The following is a 22,686-nucleotide window of genomic DNA, read 5'->3' on the forward strand; positions in this document are numbered from 1 at the left end:
GTTTTACAAATCAGCTACAATGGAGCACATTTCTAAAGGGACACTGGGCCATCATCTGCTCTGTGATCAGGGCATCTGTCCTCTAAACACCTTTGCAAACAGCCACCTGGAAAGAAGCACCCAACATCCTGCATGGCTGCTCGTGTCCCATAGGAAAAGTCACGTCCATCTTTCTGTCCTTCCTTCTCATTAAATGTGTTCTCAGCTGCTCTTGCTATTTGCAGCCCAAACAAGGGCCAAAAACATCCAGAGGAGTAATATTTATCTTGTGCTGTCCAGCCACAGCTCGCTTCAGCACACCCTGAGCGATGCCTACAGCACGGAGTCACGGAGACCAGCTGGAGGTGGACACAGCTCCAAGATCACTCTTTTATTTATTGACCCTCCACAATTCTCACCAATTTTCCCACTCACCTGCCAGGCTACACCCCAAAATCTACTTCAAGTGCCCTTCTCTAGGCTGAGGGATGCTCAGACATCTCTAAAGGAACTGACACCTCCTGGCTTACAGGGCTGCTGGGCTCCCCAGTTCAAGAGAGACAGGGAGCTTCTGGAGAGAGTCCAGCAGAGGCTACAGAGATGCTGAGGGGCCTGGAGCATCTCTGTGAGGAGGAAAGGCTGAGAGCCCTGGGGCTGGTGAGCCTGGAGAAGAGCAGCCTGAGAGGGCATCTGAGCAATGCTCAGCAAGAGCTGAAGAGTGGGGGGCAAGAAGATGAAGCCAGACTCTTGTCAGTGGTGCCCAGTGACAGGACAAGGGACAACAGGCAAAACCTGGAACCCAGGAGGTTCCATCTGAACGTGAGGAGAAGCTGCTTTGCTGTGAGGGTGCTGGAGCCCTAGAGCAGGCTGCCCAGAAAGGTTGCTGAGTCTCCTTCTCTGGAGAGACTCAAACCCTACCTGCACATTGTGACCCTGGGCACGCTGCTGTGGGTGAGCCTGCTTCAGCAGGGGGGTTGGACTGGGTGATCTCCAGAGGTCCTTTATTTGAGGTTCATCAGCCAACATAAACAAGCAGGTAAAGTCAGTGTGCTGGGGTTTGCACAAACTGAGAGCCAGAAGACTTAGGGGTGACAGTTCTAGGGGAGACAGGTTCACCAGCAGGCCCCAAACCCCTCTCCAAGGGAAACCTACTCTTGGTTTGCTACCTTTGACAAAACAAGGCAGGGTAGAAGCCATAGAGAGCACCCCAGCCGTGGTGCCAGCAGCCATTCCACACTGACCAGTATCTGCTCAGCAGAAAGGGGAATTCTGCTCCTCTGTGGCTTCACCTTTTCCCTACTTGCTTGCTCCAGTACCTGAAAGGGGCCTACAAGAAAGCAGAGAAGGGACTTTTTACAAGGGCTTGCAGTGATAGGATGGCAGGGAATGGACTGAAGCTTGAGAAGGGCAGATTAAGACCAGAGATGAGGAAGAAATTCTTTCCAGTGAGGGTGGTGAGACAGCACCCAGGGCAGTTGTGGATGCCCCATCCCTGGAGGTGTTCAAGGCCAGGCTGGATGAGACCTTGACAAGGTCCCTGTCCATGGCAGGGGGGTTGGAACTAGATGACCTTTAAGGTCCTTTCCAACCCAAACCATTCTATGAACCTGAGTACTGAGCAACCATAAAGGCAAGAGGACATGCATTAGCTCTAGTTATGTCCTTGCTTGAAGCACTTGACAATGCAGGAGAACAGCCAGAGAAGAAAACTGAGAGCTTTTTACCTATTTTATTTAGAGGAAAGCTGAGGACTTTTAAACCAGTAGAGGGTTTGTTTTTTTAACCCCAATGATGACAGTGTTGCAACAGAGCTCAAATGCAAGAGCCATGCAGTATGTCACTGAATTTGGCTGACCTCAACCAACACTTCTAACCCTGCCAGGCATAGCCATGGAGGGGAAATGCTGTAGATGTTTACCACAGTATCTCCAGAGGAGCACAGACTATTTTTACCTGAGCTTATTTCCAGCACAACAGAGCTGATTCCTTGTTTAAGCAACTTGCAGCCAAGCCACGAGACACATCCTGGCCAAAGGTTCTGTAACTAAAACAGTGCCCAAGGTGCCTGCAGCTGGGAAATGTCCCATTTGGGGAACTGTTGCATCTCAGGATGGAGCAGACTGCCACACCTCCCAGACCTAGAGAGCAAGCTGCTTTCAATGGAGGCTCAAACAATATCCAGTAAGGCCAGGAAGTGAAACTTTTAAGCAGATTTGTGGTGGACATTTCAACTCAGAAACCTCTACAGGTGATGGCCAGATGTCACCTGCCAGATTGCCATCTTGTTCTGTACAAGCAACATCTCTTAGAAGATGGCCAGTGGCAACAGGACTGCAAAACAAGCTTCACTATCAGGAACCTAGGTGGGAAAAGTTATGGAATTGAATCATAGAATCGCTTTGGTTGGAAAATACCTTTAAGTTTATCAGGTCCATCCAAGTCTGGTGCTAGACCATGTCCCTCAGCACCACATCTCAGCCTCTTTGAAACACCTACAGGGGACCTTGTTCCAGTGTTTGGGAACCCTTTCAGTGAAGAAGTTCATCCCAAACCTGTCCTGGTGGAGGCCATTTCCTCTTGTCCTGTCATTTTTTACTTGGGAGAAGAGACCAACACCCACCTCTACAACCTTCTTTCAGGTAGCTGTAGAGAGAAGCAAGCAGGAAGGTCACCAATTTCCTTGAGGATTCCCCTGAAGACAGGAAGTGACTGTGAAAAGGATGGGTTGTGCATTCATGGAGAAGTGCCAGGGGTGGTGATTCCTGCCACACCAGGTTTCAACATCCAGCAGCCAAGTGCAGAAGTGCAAACAGAGAACTGAAACCCTGCTCCAGCCTGCACAAGAGCCCTGCCACAGGGCAGGGCCCAGGGCAAAAGGCAAGACGCCCAGGCTGGTGGAAGTTGAGAGGTCTTTACAGAATCACAGAATGCCAGGGGCTGGGAGGGACCTCCAAAGCTCATCCAGTCCAAGCCCCCTGCAGAGCAGCATCACCTAGAGCAGATCACACAGGAACACATCCAGGCAGGTCTTGAATATCTCCAGAGAGGGAGACTCCACAACTTCCCTGGGCAGCCTGTTCCAGTCTTCTGTCACCCTCACAGGGAAATAATTCTTCCTCCTGTTTCCATGGAACTTCCTCTGCCTCAACTTCCACCCCATCTTGTCAAAGCTCTGGCAATCAATACTACAGCCCAGCAGCTCTGGGCACAGAAAGTCCTCCAGGGACACCAAACTACCCAGAAGGAAAAGGCTGTGCTTGGAACAGGCAGCCACTCACACCTCTTTTCTGATCACTTTGCCCCCTGTGGACTCCACTACTCAGACACCACCTGAGTCCTTGCCCACTTCTGCTGCACACACAGCAGGGTGCCAGAGGAGAAGACAGAAGCCATTCAGACAGCTGCAATCAAATAATCAGGTTTTCTGGTCCCACGAGCAAAGTGAAGGCTCTGATCTTTCACCAACAGGAGTTCCCCATCCTCTCTGTCCATGAACTCCCTTTATCCACCACAAGTTTCAGCCTTCCTGCCAACACTCACAACAAGCTGCCATTGCAAAACAGTGCTGCCCCTCCCCACAGTCACCAAACCACTCTTAAAGCACCTGGAGGTGTCTGCAACAGTGTCACAGGAGACAGGTTTCGGAGATGTGAGAAAATCCAGGAGCTCTTTGTCTGTGCAGGCACAGCCTTCGCTACACCCTCAGGCAGCTCTTGTGCAACCACACACCCAGCACCAGGCAGAAAAGTGGCTTTGGAGAGGGTATGAGGCAACACTTTAAGACAGGGGTGTAAGAGGAATTAGTGAAAAATCCCTTGTGCTCAATCAACCCAGCCAGGCCCTCTGTCAGAATGAGGAAAAAATACTGAGAAACATAGAATGGTTTGGGTTGGAAGGGACCTTAAAGATCATTTTGCTCCAAGCCCCCTGCTATGGGCAGGGACACCTCCCACTGGCCCAGGTTGCTCGAGGCCTCATCCAGCCTGGCCTTGAACACTTCCAGAGATGGGGCACCCACAATTTCCTCAGGCAACCCATTCCAGTGTCTCACCACCCTCCCAGGGAAGAATTCCTAATACTTAATCTAAAAATCTCTCTTCTTTCAGTTCAAAACTGCTACCTCTCATCCAATTGCTGACCTCCCTCCTGAAGAGTCCCTCCTCATCTTTCCTGTGGGCCCCCTTTAATTACTGGAAGGCCACCAGAAGGCCTCCCTGGAGCCTTCTCCAGGCTGAACAACCCCAACTCTCCCAGCCTGGTCTCACAGCAGAGAGCTTCCAGCCCTCTCATTGCTGTGGCCTTCTCTTGCCCTGCTCCAACAGGTCCCTGTCTGTGTTGTGCTGAGCACTCCAGAGCTGCCCCAGCACTGCAGGTGGGATCTCAGCAGAGCACAGCAGAGGGGCAGAATCCCCTCCCTGCCCCTGCTGCCCACACTGCTGGGGATCAGCCCAGGACAGGGCTGGCTCTGGGCTGTGAGCTCACAGTGTCAGCTCATCTCCAGCTTTTCATCCACCAGCAGCCCCAAGGCCTTCTCCAGGGGGCTGCTCTCAATTCACTCATCACCCAGCCTGGATTTGTCTTTGAGACTGCCCCAACCCAGGTGGAAGACCTTGTAAGAATGTAAAAGCCACCACAGGTCTCATTTACACAGCATAATTGCACTTTAGCACTGGGATGCTCACAGCAGCTCAACCAAAAAAAGCCTCTTGTAAACTAACACAGAATCACCTGCTGGGTGAGAACCAGGGTCTGGGGTTTCACCTCCAGGAGCAGCCACAGGACATGGTGTTAATGGAGGGCAAATGAGCCTGGCCACCATCAGCAGCTCAGTTTCTATACTGATCCTTGCAGGGCCTGCTGCTGGTCCTGAGGAGAGCATTAACAGTGAGGAAGCAAACAGTAAGGCTAAACCAGCTCCACAGAAAGGCTTCTCTTACTTCCTTGAACAACCTTTAGTGGGAAGCCTCAGGAAGGAGATGTGACAACAGCCAGGTCCCTGCACTCCATGCCACCTGCCTGGCACTCTGGCAGGTCTGCCAGCTAGGACTTCACAGCAGCTCCAAGGCTTTACCCAGCAGACTGTACTGGTCCCTGCACACAGTGACCCCATTCCACTGCATCACTAGGGATGCAAGTCTGATTTACTGGTTCCCATGACCCCCTCTGTTACCCTCTCCTGCCAGAATGGGGTTGGCAACCTCCTGGTCCTTGGCACAGGCACACAGTGTACCCTGGCCAGCAGCTCTGCAACTTAACATTCAGGTTCCTGCAGTCTTCTGGGGTGCATGCCACCTAATCCTGGGCACTTAGAGACAGCCAGCTTATCTGGTCAAACACTTCCTGGATGTTCCCTCGTGTTTATAGATCCCTGCCAAGGCTTCAGAGCAAGAGGCTGGGAGCAAACAGCTCCAACACAACCCAGATGAAAGCTTCTCCCCTGATTCAAGGCTGCTGTGTTCTCCAAGAGAGCTTCCACAGCCCCTCTCCTGACTGCTCAGCCACAGAGCAGCCACACAAGTGCTGCCCAAGTGCCTTCTCCCTTTACACACTTGACAGAGGAGGAAAGTCCCATTCTGCCCACAGGTCACCTGAGCTCAGTCAAAGCTACTTCCAGTGCTAATCTTCAATAATGCTGAGCACCCCATGGAGACACAAGTCCAGGAGTGCTTCCAAACGGGCTCAGGAGACCACAGGCACTGTGTAACCAAGTGATCACCATCCTTTAAGACCTGTCCCCTTCCCCCGTTGCATGGCAGTGCAGAAGAGCATTTGTCAGCCCTGCAAAGCAGGAACAGGGCTTGAGATCCCAAAAATACCAAACCAACCACACCCCCCAGCATCTCCCAGGAAGCCAGCATGCATACCTGGTGAGGGTGAGTCCAACCCTGCCTCCAAGACAGCCCTCAGAAGGGAAAAACAATTTCAAGTGACCCCATGCCTGCCAGCTGTCTGAGTAACCTGGCACCCAAACCCCTGACTCACAGCCCACACTTCTGGAAGCCCACAGGACAGGACCAGACCTGCCTGAAGAAGGCATTTTGCAGCTCTCACAGATTTCATCCCTTTGGCATGACCATTCACCTGGCAACCATCTCAGAGATTTCAGCAGTAAGAAAGAGGACACAGGCTGCAGCACACAAGTGCTCAGCACAACAAAGGCACTTGGGACAGAACCACCTCAAGATAGCACAGGAGAAAAGTGGCAGATGCCAGGTCTCAGCACACACACATCCAGCCTTTGGAAATGAGATTCAGACCATGATCCCTGTGTTTTCCAGCCCCTCAGGCCAAACCAAGAATCTCCAAATCCTTAAGCATGCAGCACCATGCTGCCCTGGGACAGCACCACCTTCATATCTCCTCTGCATCCAAGCCCACAGTAGCACAGTCAGAGTGATTAGATAAAATCAGTTAATTGTGAGTCTAGCAGGGCCTTGCTCTAAACAGCCCACAGCTGAAGAGGGAGACTCCATCCAACAAAGACAAGTCAGGGAGCTACACCTGAGGAGAAGTTATGAGCCCCTCCTGGCCCAGTTTGCACTGATTTCTGAGCATCTGAGCACAGCAGCTGTTGGCACCACTGCCACAGCACTAACCACGCCGGGTGGTGACTGTCCCAGAACCAGGAGAGGAGAATTCCATCCAAGAAATCAGGAAAGCACACGACCTGGATGTGTCTGAGCTACAGCAGCTACTCCTTTTACTCCTTGTTTTAATAACAGGTTTCTACTGGTATTCTCACTCTTGCAGTACCCACATAGCTCAGAGTCAGAGAGGGCCCCACAGAGCAGAATGTTCCCACTTGGAGGCACAGGCATCAAGATGCTCTACAGCATTCAGGCAGCTGCAGCCAGTTTTGTAAATTCCATGCCAGGCTGGAAGAAAGGACATGAGGAAACGACCTCAAGTTGCACCAGGGAGGTTTAGGTTGGACATCAGGAACAATTTCTTCCCCAAAAGGGTTGTTAAGGCCTGGAACAGCCTGCCCAGGGCAGTGGTGGAGTCTCCATCCCTGGAGGGGTTTAACAGCTGTGCAGGTGTGGTGCTGAGGGACATGGTTTAGTGGTAACCTGGCAGCACTGGGTTAATGGTTGGACTCAATAATCTTAAATGTTTCTTCCAACCCAAACAATTCCATGATCATACAAAATCAACTAGAAGACAGCTACACTGATGGAAAGTTACAGCTACCATTGCCCTTGAAGGAAGGCACAAGATCTACAGGGACATTCAGTGTCTTTCATTACCTACTTTAGGTGCCCCTAATCTGCCTGATTTCCAGAAACAGGCCAGGATACTGTCCAGCAATGCTTCCACAATAATTACTGTCTGCCAGGATCACCAATCTATCAATCCCCTCTCAGCATATGCAATGGAAGGTGGTGGAAGCCTCATCCCTGGAGGTTTTTAAGGCCAGGCTGGATGTGGCTGATCTAGTGTGAAGTGTGCCTGCCCATGGCAGGGGGGTTGGAACTGGATGGTCCCTTCCAACCCTGACAATTCTATGATTCTAGGACTTGGATTGCTGAGGATGACTCCAGGAAGCCTTGCTGATTTTCAGGGCTGAGGGAGGAGCCACCCCTTTTCCCGTGGCTAATTTCCACCAGGGAAAGGAGCTGCTGCGAGCAGAAACTAAGCACAGGGCAACTTTTCCATAACATTTCCCACTGCTGTAGAGCTTAGTCAGATTCTCCTACAGAAGTAATCCCTCCCCAGCAGTGATGGGGGAGGAGCAGCAGCATTGAGTAAGGCTCTTTGCTAGCACCTGCAGCACAGCTCTGACTGCTCAGGGTGCCTGCAGGCTACTCTCCTGCAAGCATAGCAGTGAAAGCAACCTTCCAAATGGTTAATCTTTTTTGTTCTTTAAACAAAGTGTGTGATTTCAGGCTGTGCTTTCACTACCAGAGCAGTGTTGAAAGGGGCTGCTTCACTGGAAGTATGGTAACTTCCTGAATGATTTGCCAAAGAAGTGATGAGTCACTTTGGCACAGGACACTCCAAGGTCCTGAAGGCAGTGGGAGCAGCAGAGCTGACTGCGAGGTGCAGGAGCTGGCTCCAGTTGAGCACATCTGAAAGTCAGGATGACAACAGCTCCAGCATCTGTGCACACAACACACTGGTACCTGAGAAAGGACCTGAAGAGAAAAACCAAACAGTGCTGATCTGCATGATGCAGACCAAACACTTTGTTCTCAGCAGCTTAAGGCCAGATTATTTCCAGAGAATGGTTTGGGTTGGAAGGGACCTTAAAGAACATCTAGCTCCAACCCCACTGCCATGGGGAGGTTTCTGTTAGCAAACAGAAGAGATCCAGACCTTTACAACAGAAAGGAAACTGCTTCACCTGGCTCATTTTTGATTCTGGGATGTGCCACCCCAGAATGAAGCAACTCCATGGCCAGGAACAACCACCAGACTGAGGTGCAACCAGCAACCCACCAGGACCAGGCTGGTTCACAGAATCACAGGGGTTGGAAGGGACCTCCAGAGATCATTGAGTCCAATCCCCTTGCCAAGGCAGATTCACCTAGAGAAGGTCACACAGGACCATATCCAGGTGGGTTTGGAGTGTCTCTAGAGATGGAGACTCCACAACCTCTCTGGGCAGCCTGTTGCAGGGCTCCATCACCCTTAAATTCAGGAAGTTCCTCCTCATGTTTAGATGGAACTTCTGATGTTCAAGTTTGTGCCTGTAACCCCTTGTCCTGTCACTGGGCACCAGTGAACAAAGATTGGTTCATTCTTTGTCCATCTCTTCCCATTTGGCCCCAGCAGGACATTTAGACTGAACATTTAGACTTGACAATCTGGATCCTCTCTGGAAGGCTGCTGTCAAAAATCTACCTCCAGAAGTGCTCTGGATCTATTTTGGTGGTGGTTTTGGTTTTGGGTTGCTTGGTTTGTGGTTTTTTTTTTTTTATTGACATGCTCTAGAGTTGTTGGCTTTCTCCTTTCAGAAAGCTTTATTGGAAGAAATCTCACAGCAACAATCCCTTCAATCCTTTATTACATTTAAAAAATCCAAACAGCAAACCTTCTGCATTTCATCTTTGCACATCATGTTTGTTCTAAGCCCAGGATGGGAACCATGGGGAACTATTTCTTTGTTTAAGCAAAGCCCCAGCAAGCCCTGGCAGCCTTCACTATCTTTGTTTCTCTGTTCCAGATGTGTTCTTTCCTGTGCAAGTGTAAGAAAGCAGAAAATTGACATTGTCTCCCAAAGATGGCAGAAAGCAGCAGCACCCTGCTAAGCTCACACACCTTGGCTACTGGAAGGCTAAAAACAGTGTGCAAAGCTCTACCTCCTGCCCCTGGTCCCACCAGGCACCACCAGGACTGCAGCTGGAGTGATTGACTTGAGGGAAAAAATAAAGGTAAGAGGCAGCAGCATGCTTTTCTGGTCAGGAAGGCAAATGGTCTCCTGGGGTGCAGTAAGAAGAGTGTGACCAGCAGCCTGAGGGAGAGAGGTTCTCCTCCCCCTCTACTCTGTCCTAGTGATGCCACACATGGAGTTTTGTGTCCAGTTCTGGGCTCCCCAGTTCAAGAGAGACAGAACTACTGGAGAGAGTCCAACAGAGGCTACAGAGATGCTGAGGGGCCTGGAGCATCTCTGTGAGGAGGAAAGGCTGAGAGCCCTGGGGTTGTTGAGCCTGGAGAAGAGCAGCCTGAGAAGGGATCTTCTCAGCGCTGAGCAGTAACTGAAGGATGAGGCCAGACTCTGGTCAGGAACGGGCACAAATTGGAGCCCAGGAGGTTCTGTCTAAACGTGAGAAAAGTCTTCTTTACTGTGAGGGTGCCAGGGCTCTGGAGCAGGCTGCCCAGAGAGGCTTTGGAGCCTCCTTCTCTGGAGAGATTCCAGACCCACTTGGACATCGTGATCCTGAGAAACCTGCTGTGGGTGCCTCTGTCTTTTGGCAGGAGGCTTGGAACAGATGATCCCCAGAGGTCCCTTCTAACCCCTACCATGCTGGGATTCTGTAACTTAGTGCTTCAGCTATGCACAGGTTACAGAGCAGGCTTCACCCAGGTACCTTCAACTGAAGGGAGTTCTGTAAGAGCTGATGGTCTTTTTTAACTCTCCTTGGTTACACTTTTACCTCCCCAAGCTGCCCAGGCTGATGTTTACCTGAGATGATTATTCCCAGGCACTTCAGCACAGCAGTAAGGGTTTGTCCATGCAGGGCAGGTATGGCGGCAGCACGGCGAGGGCACGCTGTGCTCCTGCTCTTGTTAACAATACCCACCAGAGACAAAGTCCTCAGCACTGCTTCAAGTCCCCTGCAGCTACCCTCGTGTCCCAGTGACTTTGTCCAGTGCATCCCTGGAAGTTTTTAAGGCCAGGCTGGATGGGGCTCTGAGCAACCTGATCCAGCGCGAGATGTCCCTGCCCACGGCAGGGGGTTGGAACTAGATGATCATGGAATCATAAGGTTGGAAGGGACCTAAAAGACCATCTAGTACCAAACCCCCTGCCATGGGCTTGCCATGATCCTTGAGGTCCCTTCTAACCCTGACAATTCTATGATTCTACGTTGCCTGCAAGGCCCAGGGAAGCCCTGGTAGGCACCTACCTGCACAGCAACCACTATTAGCAACTTCAGCCTCTCCATGCATTTATGAAACAGATTTCACTCTTGAGTGCAACCCTTCAACAGAAACATTTCCTGGAGCTACTGTTCCTTTTTAGGCCACATCGGCAACATCATACAGAAAAAGAGGAATCAAAAAATCAGCAGAAAGAGGAATAGTTGCAACGTTCAGGAGCAGCAAGAGGTAGCAGAGTGAAACAGGCCACAGGGAAGATGCAAGCTCACCGGGATCATTCTGAGCTACAGCCCTCACAGCACCAAGAGGATGACACCATAACTGTGAAGGTCACAAGCTCCACAGCATGAAGCAATCCCTTGTACTGCCCTTTGTGCTGAAAGAGCAATTCCATATGGCTTGGGATCAGACCCTCTGAGTGGAGCCAAGTTGGGCAGTGTGGTGTTAGGAACCTTCAGAGCAGCTCGGTCGTAACAGATGCAGACTGCTGCTCCTTTGAGTCCATACAAAACCAGAGACAGCCACAGTAAGAGCCACACAGCAGCTCTGAACTTTGTCAGGACACACCTCAGAGACACCAGTAATGCCTTCAAGTATTATTTTCCTTTTCCTAATTTCTGTTCTCCAAAAGTAAAGACCACAGACAAAGCTCTCAGAGCTGGGCAGTCACCAGCACCTTGGTTTAAGCTCAGCATCTTTTCCCATCTCACAGGCTATAAACTTTCTCAGAAGCAAGTGGACAAGGTATCCAAAGAAAATTCAAGATCTTCCCAGGAATCCTCTTCAGCTTTCAGAGGCTCTCATTTCTTTTCTGACCTTTCCTGCAGTGTGACAAGTCTCAAGTGTTTGAGGGAAGCAGGCTCATTCTATAGTGTTAAACACAAAAATGTGAAAGGACAAGGCAGCAGCAATCTCATTTTTTTCCTGAAGGCAGGTGTCCAGAGAGCTGGGGCCATGCTCCTGCAAGAGTGACTTGACAAGTCACAACCCTTAGCCTCACTTCCTCAGGACCTCAGTGCCACAAGTCAGCACCACACACAGCATGCCCCTTCCACCCCTCCCACCAACATTCCCAGCTGACAGCTCCAGACAGCCCAGGGCCAGGTCACTCACTTGTGACAGGACCATGCTAGAAGAGTTTATCCCAAAATTGTCAGGAAAAAAACCTGTTTCCTAAGGAGGAAGAGACACCTTAGTTTCCAGCACTGAACACCATGACTGCCAGACACCCACCATTTGGATGCCCACTCCAAGTTTTGCTCACAAATAGCCCTGTGAAGGCTGCTAGAATAACTAAGAGAAGCCTGCACCAAGCCCAAATGCAAGCTGTAGGCTGCTGCTTAGCTGTCACCCAAAGATTTCTGTGCAAGCACAACGATGAACCCACTCCCTCCACAAAGCCCAGTGCAGCTGCCAGCTCTGGCCTGCCAAATGGCTCTGCTTGCTGGCACACCTTCACCTGAGCCAGTTTACAAAGGAGTTTTCATTCAGAAGCTGCAGTCATTTTACAGCTGAGTGAGTTAGAGAACGTATTTGCCTAGCAGGGAAGTAAATACTTCCCACATTTCACCTGTCTCTTATCACTGTGATTATTTATTAGGCAGTAAGTGATAATTCTTCTACTGAAGCAGCAGCTCCATGGCTTGAAACTTTACTATGAATCCAGTTTTACAGTCACAGCAGAACTACACCAGTATAAACATGTTCCTTCCTGCAGTGGGGTAGCCCCTAGTCACCAGGTGACTGCACAAAATCACTCAAAGCAGCAGAGTTATCCACCACTGTGCTGCAGGGAATCACCATAACCCAACCAGTTACTGTAACCCTCACAAGTGGGACATCTACCTGTGCTTCTGTACCGCCACATACAGTCACAGCCACGCAACAGAAATGCCAGATCATGGGAAACAGCAGAACACAGGTGGGCAAGGCACTGTGCCCAGTCTGGGGACACAGCTGTGGGGGCAGCTGAGCCAGTTCCTCAGGGGAGCGTAAGTTCTGGAGCTCAACCATCACCAGGGAAACATAATTTGCATTGATAGGAAAATTTCAAGCTTCACGTGGCTTTTAGCAGGAACTACTCTGGCAATAAAAACACAAACATCCTTCAGACAGGCCAGGAAGTTAATTTTTCTTCCCAGAGGTAACAGACAGAAGCCAACCTTGCTGAAGGCATCATGGAAAATATACACCCTCAAGAGCAAGGAATCGACACACAAGCTCAGGTTTTGGGAGAACCTTTCTGCCACAAGAGAGGAAACTTGCCATACCTACAAAACATGAAGACAAGAGATCTTGGGGTTTTTTTTCAGCTTTTGCTGTTGGATGTTGACTCTTCCTCAGCCCATGTCTCCCTTCTTCTGCCACCTCCTTCACTAGGGAATTGTGGCACCTGCCTCAATGTCATCTGGCTGCTGTTTTTAGCAGGTACAACTGCAAAGGCAGAGCGAGAAGCCAGGAGCTCTACACTGCTGTGCTGAGCTACTCCAGGGCATCCCAGAAAGGGCTGAGAAGCTCTCTCAGCAGCTCCTCTCAAATGCAGAGAAAGCAAACACCTGCTGTGCTATGTAAACATTAGAGCCTCTCAGTTTTTACCATGTTTCAATTCACCTCAGTACAAATCACAGAGCTATTTAGGTTAGGAGAGACCTTTAAAATCATTGAGTCCCACTAAACCATGTCCCTCAGCACCACATCTGCATGGCTTTTCATTCCTTCCTGACAAATCAACACTCTTTGTACATTTTAGCATGACATTTTCATGCTTTCTACATCATAAGAAAACCAGAAATTTACCAGTAGAAAGCAATTTTGTCCCCAAGCTGCTTCTCATTGACATTTCTGTCCAGGAGATTGTAGCAGATGTTGGTGGTCGCCCCTTTCATCCACTCAATGAAGATCTTCCCCTTGGTCACATCGAAGTTGTACTTCAGAAAGGGTCCCGTGGGCTGAGTCTTCCAGTAAAACTCTTTAGCAATGTCACCCCAAAACTCTGCAAAGGTAACGGCCAGAGCTCATGACTGAGAAGGGATGAGGAAGGCAATGCTTTAAGGAGCAAGAGAGGCAGCCCCTCCAGTCCTGCACCCCACGCCCGTGGGGTTCACCACGGCCCCAACACCCTGCCACCCCCTCCTGCCCACCCGGCACCCCCAGTCCCGCTTCCTGCCAGCAGCCCCCCGGAGGAACCGCTCCGCATCAGCCTCCCCGGCCCCGCCGCGGCCCTGCCCGGGGGCAGTGGGCAAGGAGGGGGCTCCCGTCAGCGGCCCTCACCGTGCGGCTCCTCCACGGAGCGCTGGTAGAGACGCTGGTAGTGAGCGAGCGAGGGGACATGGGCCGCCGGCAGCAGCTCGGGCCGCGGCCGGTACAGCTGGGCCTGCTCCTCGGGCAGCACCATGGCTGGGCGCCGGCAGCTCTGGGCGGGTGGGCGGCCGCCGAGCCCGCTTCAAAGCGGCGCGGAGCCGGGGGCGGGGATGGCAGCGGAACGCCCTCACGGCGGCGGGAGGCGATGCGGAGGGCAGCACCGCCCCGCAGCGCCAGAGCCGGGCCGTCCGCCGCGCCGCGGCTCGCGGAGCCGGGGCCGGGGCAGGGCCGGGCCGCAGGGGGCCGGCGGCGGCGGGGCGGTGCTGTCAGCCATGTCACCGTGTCAGCCATGTCACCCTGTCAGCCGTGCCCCCCCGGCAGCCATCTTTCCCCACCCCCGGCTGCAGTGTCCCTTCTGTCAGCCCTGGCCTCTCCCGGGTGCTAGCAGCCCCTCAGCCGCCTCACTTCTGTCAGTCGTGTCCCCCTGTCACCCCCATTAGTGGCGACTCCCCATCAGCTGTTTCCCCCCCGGATCTGCCATGTTCCCCTGTCAGCCATGCCCTTCCCGACAGCGCTGTCCGCCTGTCACCCATAGTTGTCCCTGATGTCCGTGGTTTCCCCCCTCAGCCATGTCACGCCTCTCACCCCGCCAGTGGTGCCTCCCCCTGTCAGCCATGGCCCCTGTCAGCTCCTCCAGCAGCGCTGTTCCCCTCAGCCCACGTCCACCCAGCAGCAGCAGCAGCGTTCCCCGATACAGCAGCGTTCCCCCGCTGACTTTGCTGCCCCTTCAGCCATGTCTCCCCCATCAGCAATATCCTCACCACGGCCAGGCAGCTGTCATGGGTGAGATCCTCCTTCACCAGCCCATGGCTCCCTGCAGAAAACAATCTTCGTTTTGGTTCATGACACTCCACTTGCCCAGCACTCACTGGCTGGGTGAGTGAAATGAGCCACTCCAGTTCACTGAGCACCTTTCCCCCTGCAAAAATGATACAGGTTTTGTGTAGTTAGTGAGACAGTAAGCCCTTTTTTTTCACCAAGAAGGCAGTAAAATGCTGGAACAGGGGATCAGAACAACCACAGGGGCTCAGCGCTTGGGCACAGCAAAAATTCAACCAGGCAAGGTTGGAGCAGAAGGTTGGACCCAAGGGACCAGTGTGATTCCATGAGTCTCTGTCCTTAGAAGCAGGAGCTGCCTGTGGTGGTATCTCTGACAGCAGCCTCACTATCAGCTCAATCCTTGATGTTTGCTGTGCTGAGCTGGGTTGCCCTGATGGCATTGCTGAGGTAGCTGCTGAAACGTTGAAAGTCTCTTCTGCACTGGGGAACATCACCTCTCTGAGAGAAGCTCTCCTGTGTCCAGATTGCTACTTGTTCTGGAGCCATTGGCAATTTCTGTGCTGGTTTGGGCTGAAGCCAAAGAGCGCTCAAGAGATAAAAAACCATAACCTTGAGCTTGGCACAGTATTCCTCAGGCTGGAGAGCAGAGGTCTGGCACATTCCCTGTTGGACTTTCAGCCTAGGACCACCAGTCCCCAGACCCAGGCTTGCTCTGTGGGCAGACACAGTACAGATATAGCCAAATCCCACAAGGTATTTCCCTGCACCAGTCAGCACTGTGGTTACCATCATGTTCCCTATCACAAGAAGACATTTTTAGAGGAAAAAGTCTCACTGAGGCTGGGCTATTGGGCATGAATGTTTTTAAAACTCCCCAGGAGCTATGGGAGTTGTACTCCTCCAGCACTCCCCTTGGAGTCATGGCCCAGACACAGCCCCCTGAGCTTTGGGGTACACTTGGCATATCATTTAACAACCCCAACTGGAAATCACACTAATCCTCTCCTGAGAAGCAGGACAAACCCAGCAAATCTAAAAGTCCTTCAGAAGCCACCTCACATGGAAAATTTTTCAATTTTAAATTGCCAACCCTTAGTTTTAGCAGCCTCTGTCTCCAGGGTGCAGGGCTGAGCAGCTTGCTGACAAATCTTCTGCTCCCCTCCCCCACCCCTATATGCCAGTCAGGGGCCTGAAATTCATCCCACTGCTGAGAAAGGGCTTTGTCACTCTGCCAGTCACAGGACAGGTGCCCCAGAGCCAACAAAGATGTGGCTTGCAGAGCTGGGAGGCACCCTCTGCTTTCCTTCTCATTGGCCTTTTGCTCTCAGTGATTTGTCTAGCTGAAATTCTCCACCAGACTCAGTGACAGCATGATTTCTCTCCAGCAACTGGTTCCTGCTGTGGGCAGGACATACTGAGCCATGAGGCCAGGGCAGCACCATGTCCTATCAGACATCCTCCACTCAGCACTGCCCAATACAGGCTGCAGCAGCCAGGAGATTTTGTTGTTGTGCTTCAACTGTCCACAGCTGTGGCCCAGGAAGCTGCTTGATGGGGAGCAGTTGCATGACCTCTCACAATGCACCTGCAAAGCAGAAAACTCAGTCACAGAATCACAGAATGTTAGAGGTTGGAAGGGGCCTGCAAGAGATCACCAAGCCCAATCCCCCTGCCAGAGCAGGATCACCCAGGGTAGTCTGCACAGGAATGCATCCAGGCTGGCTTTGAAAGTCTCCAGAGAAGGAGACTCCACAACCTCCCTGGTCAGCCTGCTCTAGTGCTCTGTCACCCTCACTGGAAAGTAGTTTCTCCTCAGGTTGAGGTGAAAATTTCTATGTTTAAATTTGCACCTATTGTTCCTTGTCTTATTACTGTGCACCACCCAAAAGAGCCTGGCCCCCTCCACTTGACACCCACCCCTCAGATATTAATACACATTGATCAGATTCCCTCTCAACCTTCTCCAGACTAAACAGCCCCAGGGCTCTCAGTCTCTCTTCATAAGGGAGATGCTAATGATCAGGGAGTACCCTAATCATCCTCATGGCTCTCCGTTGGACTCTCTCCAGCAGATCTCTGTCTCTTGAATTTGGGAGCCCAAAACTGGATGCAGTCTCACCAGGACAGAGTAGAGGGGGAGGAAAACCTCCCTAGACTGGACCACTGAATGAGGGGCAGAATAAAAGAGCAAAGGGCTGGAAGAAATGCCAGGTGACACCAGCAAACACTCCTGGGACATGTAGAGCAGGTGTGAGAGAGGGAGCAGGGTGGAAAACAGATGGCAAGGGTCAGCCTTTGGCTCAGGTAGTGCTGGCAAAGGGATGTGCTCAGGGTCAGAGATATTACTAAAGGCCTGTGGGGCTCATGGGCCTGGCAAGTACCTGTGCTGACCCTTGAGTGGGAAGTGAGCAAGCAGCAGGGCTGCTAGCAGAGAGCTGGAGGCTGGTGTGACTGGTGCTGCAGCTCCAACGTGCCTGGCAGGGACAGAAGGGAAGGCACCGTGCAGCACCATGGCCACTCTTGGGCTATGTCCCTGGCATCCCCCTTCTCCCACACAGGATAGCACTCTGTGGGAACAGCAAGGCCACAGTGAGCCAGAGGAGATGGTGTGGGAGGATGTGACTGGGCTGTGGGTCTCCCTGCTGGGGCTTTCTCTGCTGATTTTCAGGGCATGGCCATGCTGGGCAGCCCTTCACTTGTGCTGAATGAATCAGCACATGGCAGCAACAGGGTTAACCACCAAACCACACACCTCTCTCCACCGATGACACTCCTCCTGCCTGCTGGCTGCAGAGAAAGCTAATCAGCAGCCTGCTACCAGCCTTTCAGTCCTGCTGGGAGTTATCAGCTCCTTTGTTTGTGGATGTAAGGACTCAATACCAATATGGCTCTGGGTTCCAGCACATGCCAGCTCCACAGCCCTTTGGCTCAAGCATTCTCCTTCCCCACCAGCCATCTGCTCCCAGGGTATCAGGGGCTGTTAAACCAGACCAGGCTGTGCTGAACACAACGATCAAGCCTGAGCTCTTTCCTTCCTGCCTCTGCTATCACCAGGAGAGAGCCCCCTGCATTTCAGGCTGTATTAACCTTCAACGAGCAGCTGCTGAATATCAGAGCCTGGTAATTTAGCTCTCTGCAGAGTACAGACAATATATTCATAATAATTTTGCATGTAAATGAGCTAGTAAGGCAATCAGGGTTACAAATCAAACCCAGGAGACATGTTAGTGCTGTTTGCCTGAGCTTTTTGGAGCCATCTCACCACCAAAAAAATGTCTGTCTCCTCGATGGTGCCAATTAACCTTATAAAGATGCACTCTCTTCTCACAGCAGCTCGTTTGTTTACTTGGGCTCAGCTGCCTGCTGCTATTTTCATTCTGCAAGAGGCGGCCAGGTCAGTAGAAGATGTGGTGCCAGCCCAGGCTGCAGAGGAAGGAAAACTGGGAGCAGGAGAGTCACTTCACAGCTGTCCGCAGGCTGTGAGGGTGGCGTTGCACAGCCGTACAGGTACAGCCGTCCTTTGTCCCTGTGCTGCGGAGCAGTGCGAGCGAGCTGCAGCGCCGGGCTCGGGGACTGTGCAGCCCAGGCGCACACAGCCTGCCCTCTGCTGCTCAGCTGCCAGCCTTGCGGCTCCGCTGTGCCAGGGCCTGCAGTGCCAGCCCCGCAGGGTCACAGAACCGTGAAGTCGTTTGGGTTGCAAGACCTTTAAGGTTATCTCCAGCAGTTCTCTTTGAAGCAAGACAGAGACCTGCTGGAGAGAATCCAAGGGAGAGCCACGAGGATAATTAGGGGACTTGAGCATCTCCCCTGTGAAGAGAGACTGAGAGCCCTGGGGCTGTTTAGTCTGGAGAAGAGAAGGCTGAGAGGGATCTGATCAATGTCTATCAATAGCTGAGGGGTGGGGGTCAAATGGAAGGGGCCAGGCTCTTTTGGGTGGTGCACAGTGATAAGCCAAGGAACAACAGGCTCAAGCTTGAACATAGAAGATTTCACCTCAACGGGAGGAGAAACTTCTTTACAATGAGGGTGACAGAGCCCTGGAACAGGCTGCCCAGAGATGGTGTGGAGTTTCCTTCTCTGGAGCCTTTCCAAACCCACCTGGATGCATTCCTGTGCAAACTACCCTAAGTGATCCTGATCTGGCAGGGGGGTTGGACTCAATGATCTCTAGAAGTCCCTTCCAGCCTCTGATATGCTGTGATACTGTTATCTAGTCTAACCATGAAGCCAGCACTGCCAGGTCACCACTAAACCATGTTCTTCAGCACCGCATCTCCGCTCCGTGGCTTTTCCATCCCTACAGGCATGGGGACTCCACCACTGCCCTGGGCAGCCTGTTCCAGGGCTTGACAACCCTTTTGGGGAAGAAATTGTTCCTCATATCCAACCTAAACCTCCTCTGGTGTAACCTGAGGCCTTTTCCTCTTGTCCCATCACTTGTTACTTGGGAGGAGAGACCAACACCCACCTGGCTCCAACCTCCTTTCAGGGAGTTGTAGAGAGCAAGCAACGAGGTCTCCCCTCAGCTTCCTCTTCTCCAGAATAAACAACCCCAGGTCCCTCAGCTGTTCCTTACCAGCTCTGTTCTCCAGACCCTTCACCAGCTTCATTGCCCTTCTCTGGATCTTCTCCAGCACCTCAATGTCCTTCTTGTAGTCAGGGGCCCAAACCTGAACCCAGTATTTGAGGATCTGGCCCAGATCCTGGCCATCTGGTGTGAAAACCTGTTGGACCTTGCAGCAGCATGGACCCCGGTGAATGGCAGTGCTGACTCATCTGGGAGCTGCCTCCAGATTCAGATTCAGCCACATCTGCACTATACAGGACCACAAAACTGGGCTCTAGGCACGGCTCAACTGTGCCCTGGTGGGCAGACAGAACCTTTGGGGACCCATGGAGGCCATGACAAACCTCTCAAGCTGCCTCACACTGGGGCTGAGGTTCTCCACAGCCAGATAGATGCTGAGAGATGGAGACTGTTTCCTCCGTTGCCCAGGACATCACAAACCACAGGAGCTACACCTTCACTACACCTGGTGTCCCCAGGGGCTGTGGCAAGCAGGGGACAGGCAGGGCTGGGAAATGGAAAGCCATCACTAGAGACTCATCACTTCTCTGAGATGTTTGTAAGAAGAGGACTTGGAGACAGCTTTTACTTATTTATTTATTTTTAATAGAGATTTTTAATGTTTCGGTTTTTTTCTTTTCTTTTTTTTTTTTTTAACAGACTTGGTTTAAATTTTTGTTTTCTACAGTAATTGAATGTAAAAATCCCAGTACAATATACAAGAGCCTGAAGATCTGCAAGAAGAAATCCAGCTCGGGGAGACACGTACGTTCAAGCTAGCTAACACACGGAGCAAATTCCCTCCACCCTCCCCCAGATTTCCCAGCCAAGAAGGCATGTGGACAGGAATGCTTTACAAATGTCCCCCTCCCACCCCAACAAGACACTGGCTGCCCTGTCCCTGCCCATCCTGCAGTAGGATGGTCCCTCAGACACCACGGGAAGGGCGAGGTCCTCTCCTTGGGGTGGCTGGAGCCTCCAGCACTGCAAGGCAAAGGTCTGTGGTGGAGCAAGGCTGGCTAGCCCTTGTGTGTGAGTGGTGTGGGATGCTCTGAGCAGGCCCTGTGTGCAGGTCCCTCAGAGACTGGAGTCCCCTCAGAATGGAGAGGTGAGCTTTCCTCCCCTTGACAGCAGTGCCAGCAGCCTTGTGCCCTAGTGAGGCCTCAAGGTTGTTGAAAGGTGAAGGACATGTCCCTGCATGGCCCAGACCCAAGGAATGAGAACAGGGATGATGCAAGTGCCCCTGGCTGTAGGTTCTGAGCAGTCACCTCAGGAACAGTTCACTAGCCTGGGATCTGGCAGTCTTTCAGGAAGCCACTTTGGTCTGGTCCATGGTACTCAAGCAGCTTGGGATGGTCCTGCTTGAACAGTCTGGACAGGTTCTGCTCAAGCTACATGGGGTGATGGTCCTGCTTAAGCAGCATGGGAAGGTTCAGCTCAAGCTACATTAGATCATTCTGCTCAAGCAACCTGGAGAAGTCCTGACTGAGCAGCATGGGATAGTTCTGGAGCAGCATTAGGATGATCCTGCTCAAGCAACCTGGAGTGATCCTGCTTGAGCAGCATAGAATGGTCCTGGAGTAGTGTGGTGTGGTCTTGCTCAAGCAGTGTGGGATGGTCCTCCTTAAGCAGGCTGATGGGATCCTGCTCAAGGCACATAGTGTCCTGCTTGAGCAGTGTGGGGTGGTCCTGTTCAGACAGCATGGGATGGTTTCTGCTTGAGCAGCACGACAGGGTCTTGCTTGAGCACCATGGAACAGCTACATGGGGCATGGATAGTTCCTTATGTCCTGCAGCACCCCAAGCACTGCATTCAAAGCCATGTCTGGCCTTTCTTGCCCCTCTTGGAAATCTTCCACTGCTTGGAGAAGTCTCCCCAGAGATTTGTGTGCTTGAAGGGCTCCCAGGGGGCTCTGGTCAAGTTCCATGTTCCAAAATTGTTATTGCTAATGCTAAAGCAGGACATTGGTGACTTCATCTAGTTGAGCTGTGAAACCTTCCAAGGGCAGTGATCCTCCCACTTCCCCAGTGGCCACTTGCAGCTGCACCAACCCTAGGGACAAGTGTTTCTTGATGTCCAGCATGAATCTCCCTGCTTGCAAGCTGTGGCCATTACCTGTGAAAGTGCCTTGAGCACAGGGATGAGGTGGGAGGCAGGTTCTCCATCTAACCTAGCTCCACATCCCATCCCCAACAGAAGGGCCTTTCCTGCTTGCATCAGGGATGGCTGTGCTGATGGTGGCTTCTCTGGCTTGGTAATGGAGGGGATACAAGGCAGGCAAGGGAGGAAGAGTTGAAAATAACAGCAGGATGTGCTGGGATTAGGAGAGTGCAGGGAGGACAGAGAAGACAAAGGGGAGATCAAGCTGGGAGAAGAGGGGAGGTTGGGATGGGATTCAGAGGTAAAGGATAATGAAAAGACAGTGAGTGAAGGGGGGGTGAGGTAAGGGAGAATGGTTGGAGATCAGAAACAGGTGGAGGGGAAATCTGTGAGGTAGGTTGGACACTTGGGAGGATAAGGAGGGATGGAGAGAGGTGTCAAGTATGAGAAACAGGGAACCTAGTGAACAACAAGGAATGGTTGAGTATGAGGAGGGACAGGGCAAGAGGTGAAAGAGCATGAAAAAGGATGAAGAACAATGGGAGGTGGAGGATCACAGGAAGGACAGGGAGACTGAAGGGGAGGAAGAAGTATGAAATGGAGGCTGAGGAAAAAGGTACAGAAAAGAGTGGAAAGTGGAGGACAAAGTACTGGCATTAGTGGAAAGTGAAGGATGGTGACAAAAGAGAGGTTGAAGGTGGATGAGGAGGACTGGATAGATGGTAGGAAGCAGAGGATGAGCAAGAGCAGGAAAATGGGTGGTGGTGGGGCATGGGGAAGGATGGGGGACAGTGGGAGGTGGAGGATGTAGAAGGTGGGCAAAAGGGAAGAGGAAAATAAGGATAGGTAACAGGTGGTAGAAGACAAGGAGCAAGGGGGAGATGAAGGAAGAAGAGCAGGGATAAGAAGTGGGAGATGAACAAAGACAAAAGGACCTGTGAAGTGATGGAGAAGGATGACAGGGAAGGATAAGACAGATGGTAACAGAAGCATAGGAAGGAGGAATGGGATGGGTCAGGTGGGTGATAAAAGAGCACAATAAAGAGGGATGAGGGCAGTGGAAGAGCACATGAAAGAAGAAACGACTGTGGTCCTAGATGGAGAACAAGGAGGGAGGATGGGACATGGGGGATTGTAGAGCAGACATAAAAGGGATGTGACATGAAAGATGATGGAGGAGCAAACAAAGGAGTCCTGGTGGGTGATGGAGGACCCTCGTGGAGAGGCAGTTTAACATAGTGAGCCTGGAGGAGGCAGGGACTTGCAGGTGATGAGGGCAGAAGGGCAAGAAGCCATGGGCAGCAAAGGGTAAGGGGATGTGGGGTCCACATGTAGGCTGGGGTGAGATGCTGAG

The 22,686-nt window shown here is 51.9% G+C and overlaps 1 protein-coding gene across 2 annotated transcripts in view; it reads right to left on the bottom strand.

The window, feature by feature from the left end:
• ACSS2 (acyl-CoA synthetase short chain family member 2) overlaps window positions 1-13,424 on the bottom strand; it is a 33,455-nt gene extending 20,031 nt beyond the window's left edge. For both annotated transcript variants that reach the window (XM_054391837.1, XM_054391836.1), the window contains exon 1: window positions 13,321-13,424. In XM_054391837.1, coding sequence (XP_054247812.1) covers window positions 13,321-13,409 — 89 coding nt within the window. In that variant the 5' untranslated portion in view covers window positions 13,410-13,424. The remainder of the gene's footprint in view (window positions 1-13,320) is intronic.
• Window positions 13,425-22,686: the final 9,262 nt, after the last annotated feature.

This window comes from Indicator indicator, chromosome 24 (assembly GCF_027791375.1).
Source record: "Indicator indicator isolate 239-I01 chromosome 24, UM_Iind_1.1, whole genome shotgun sequence".
Taxonomy (NCBI): Eukaryota; Metazoa; Chordata; class Aves; order Piciformes; family Indicatoridae; genus Indicator; species Indicator indicator.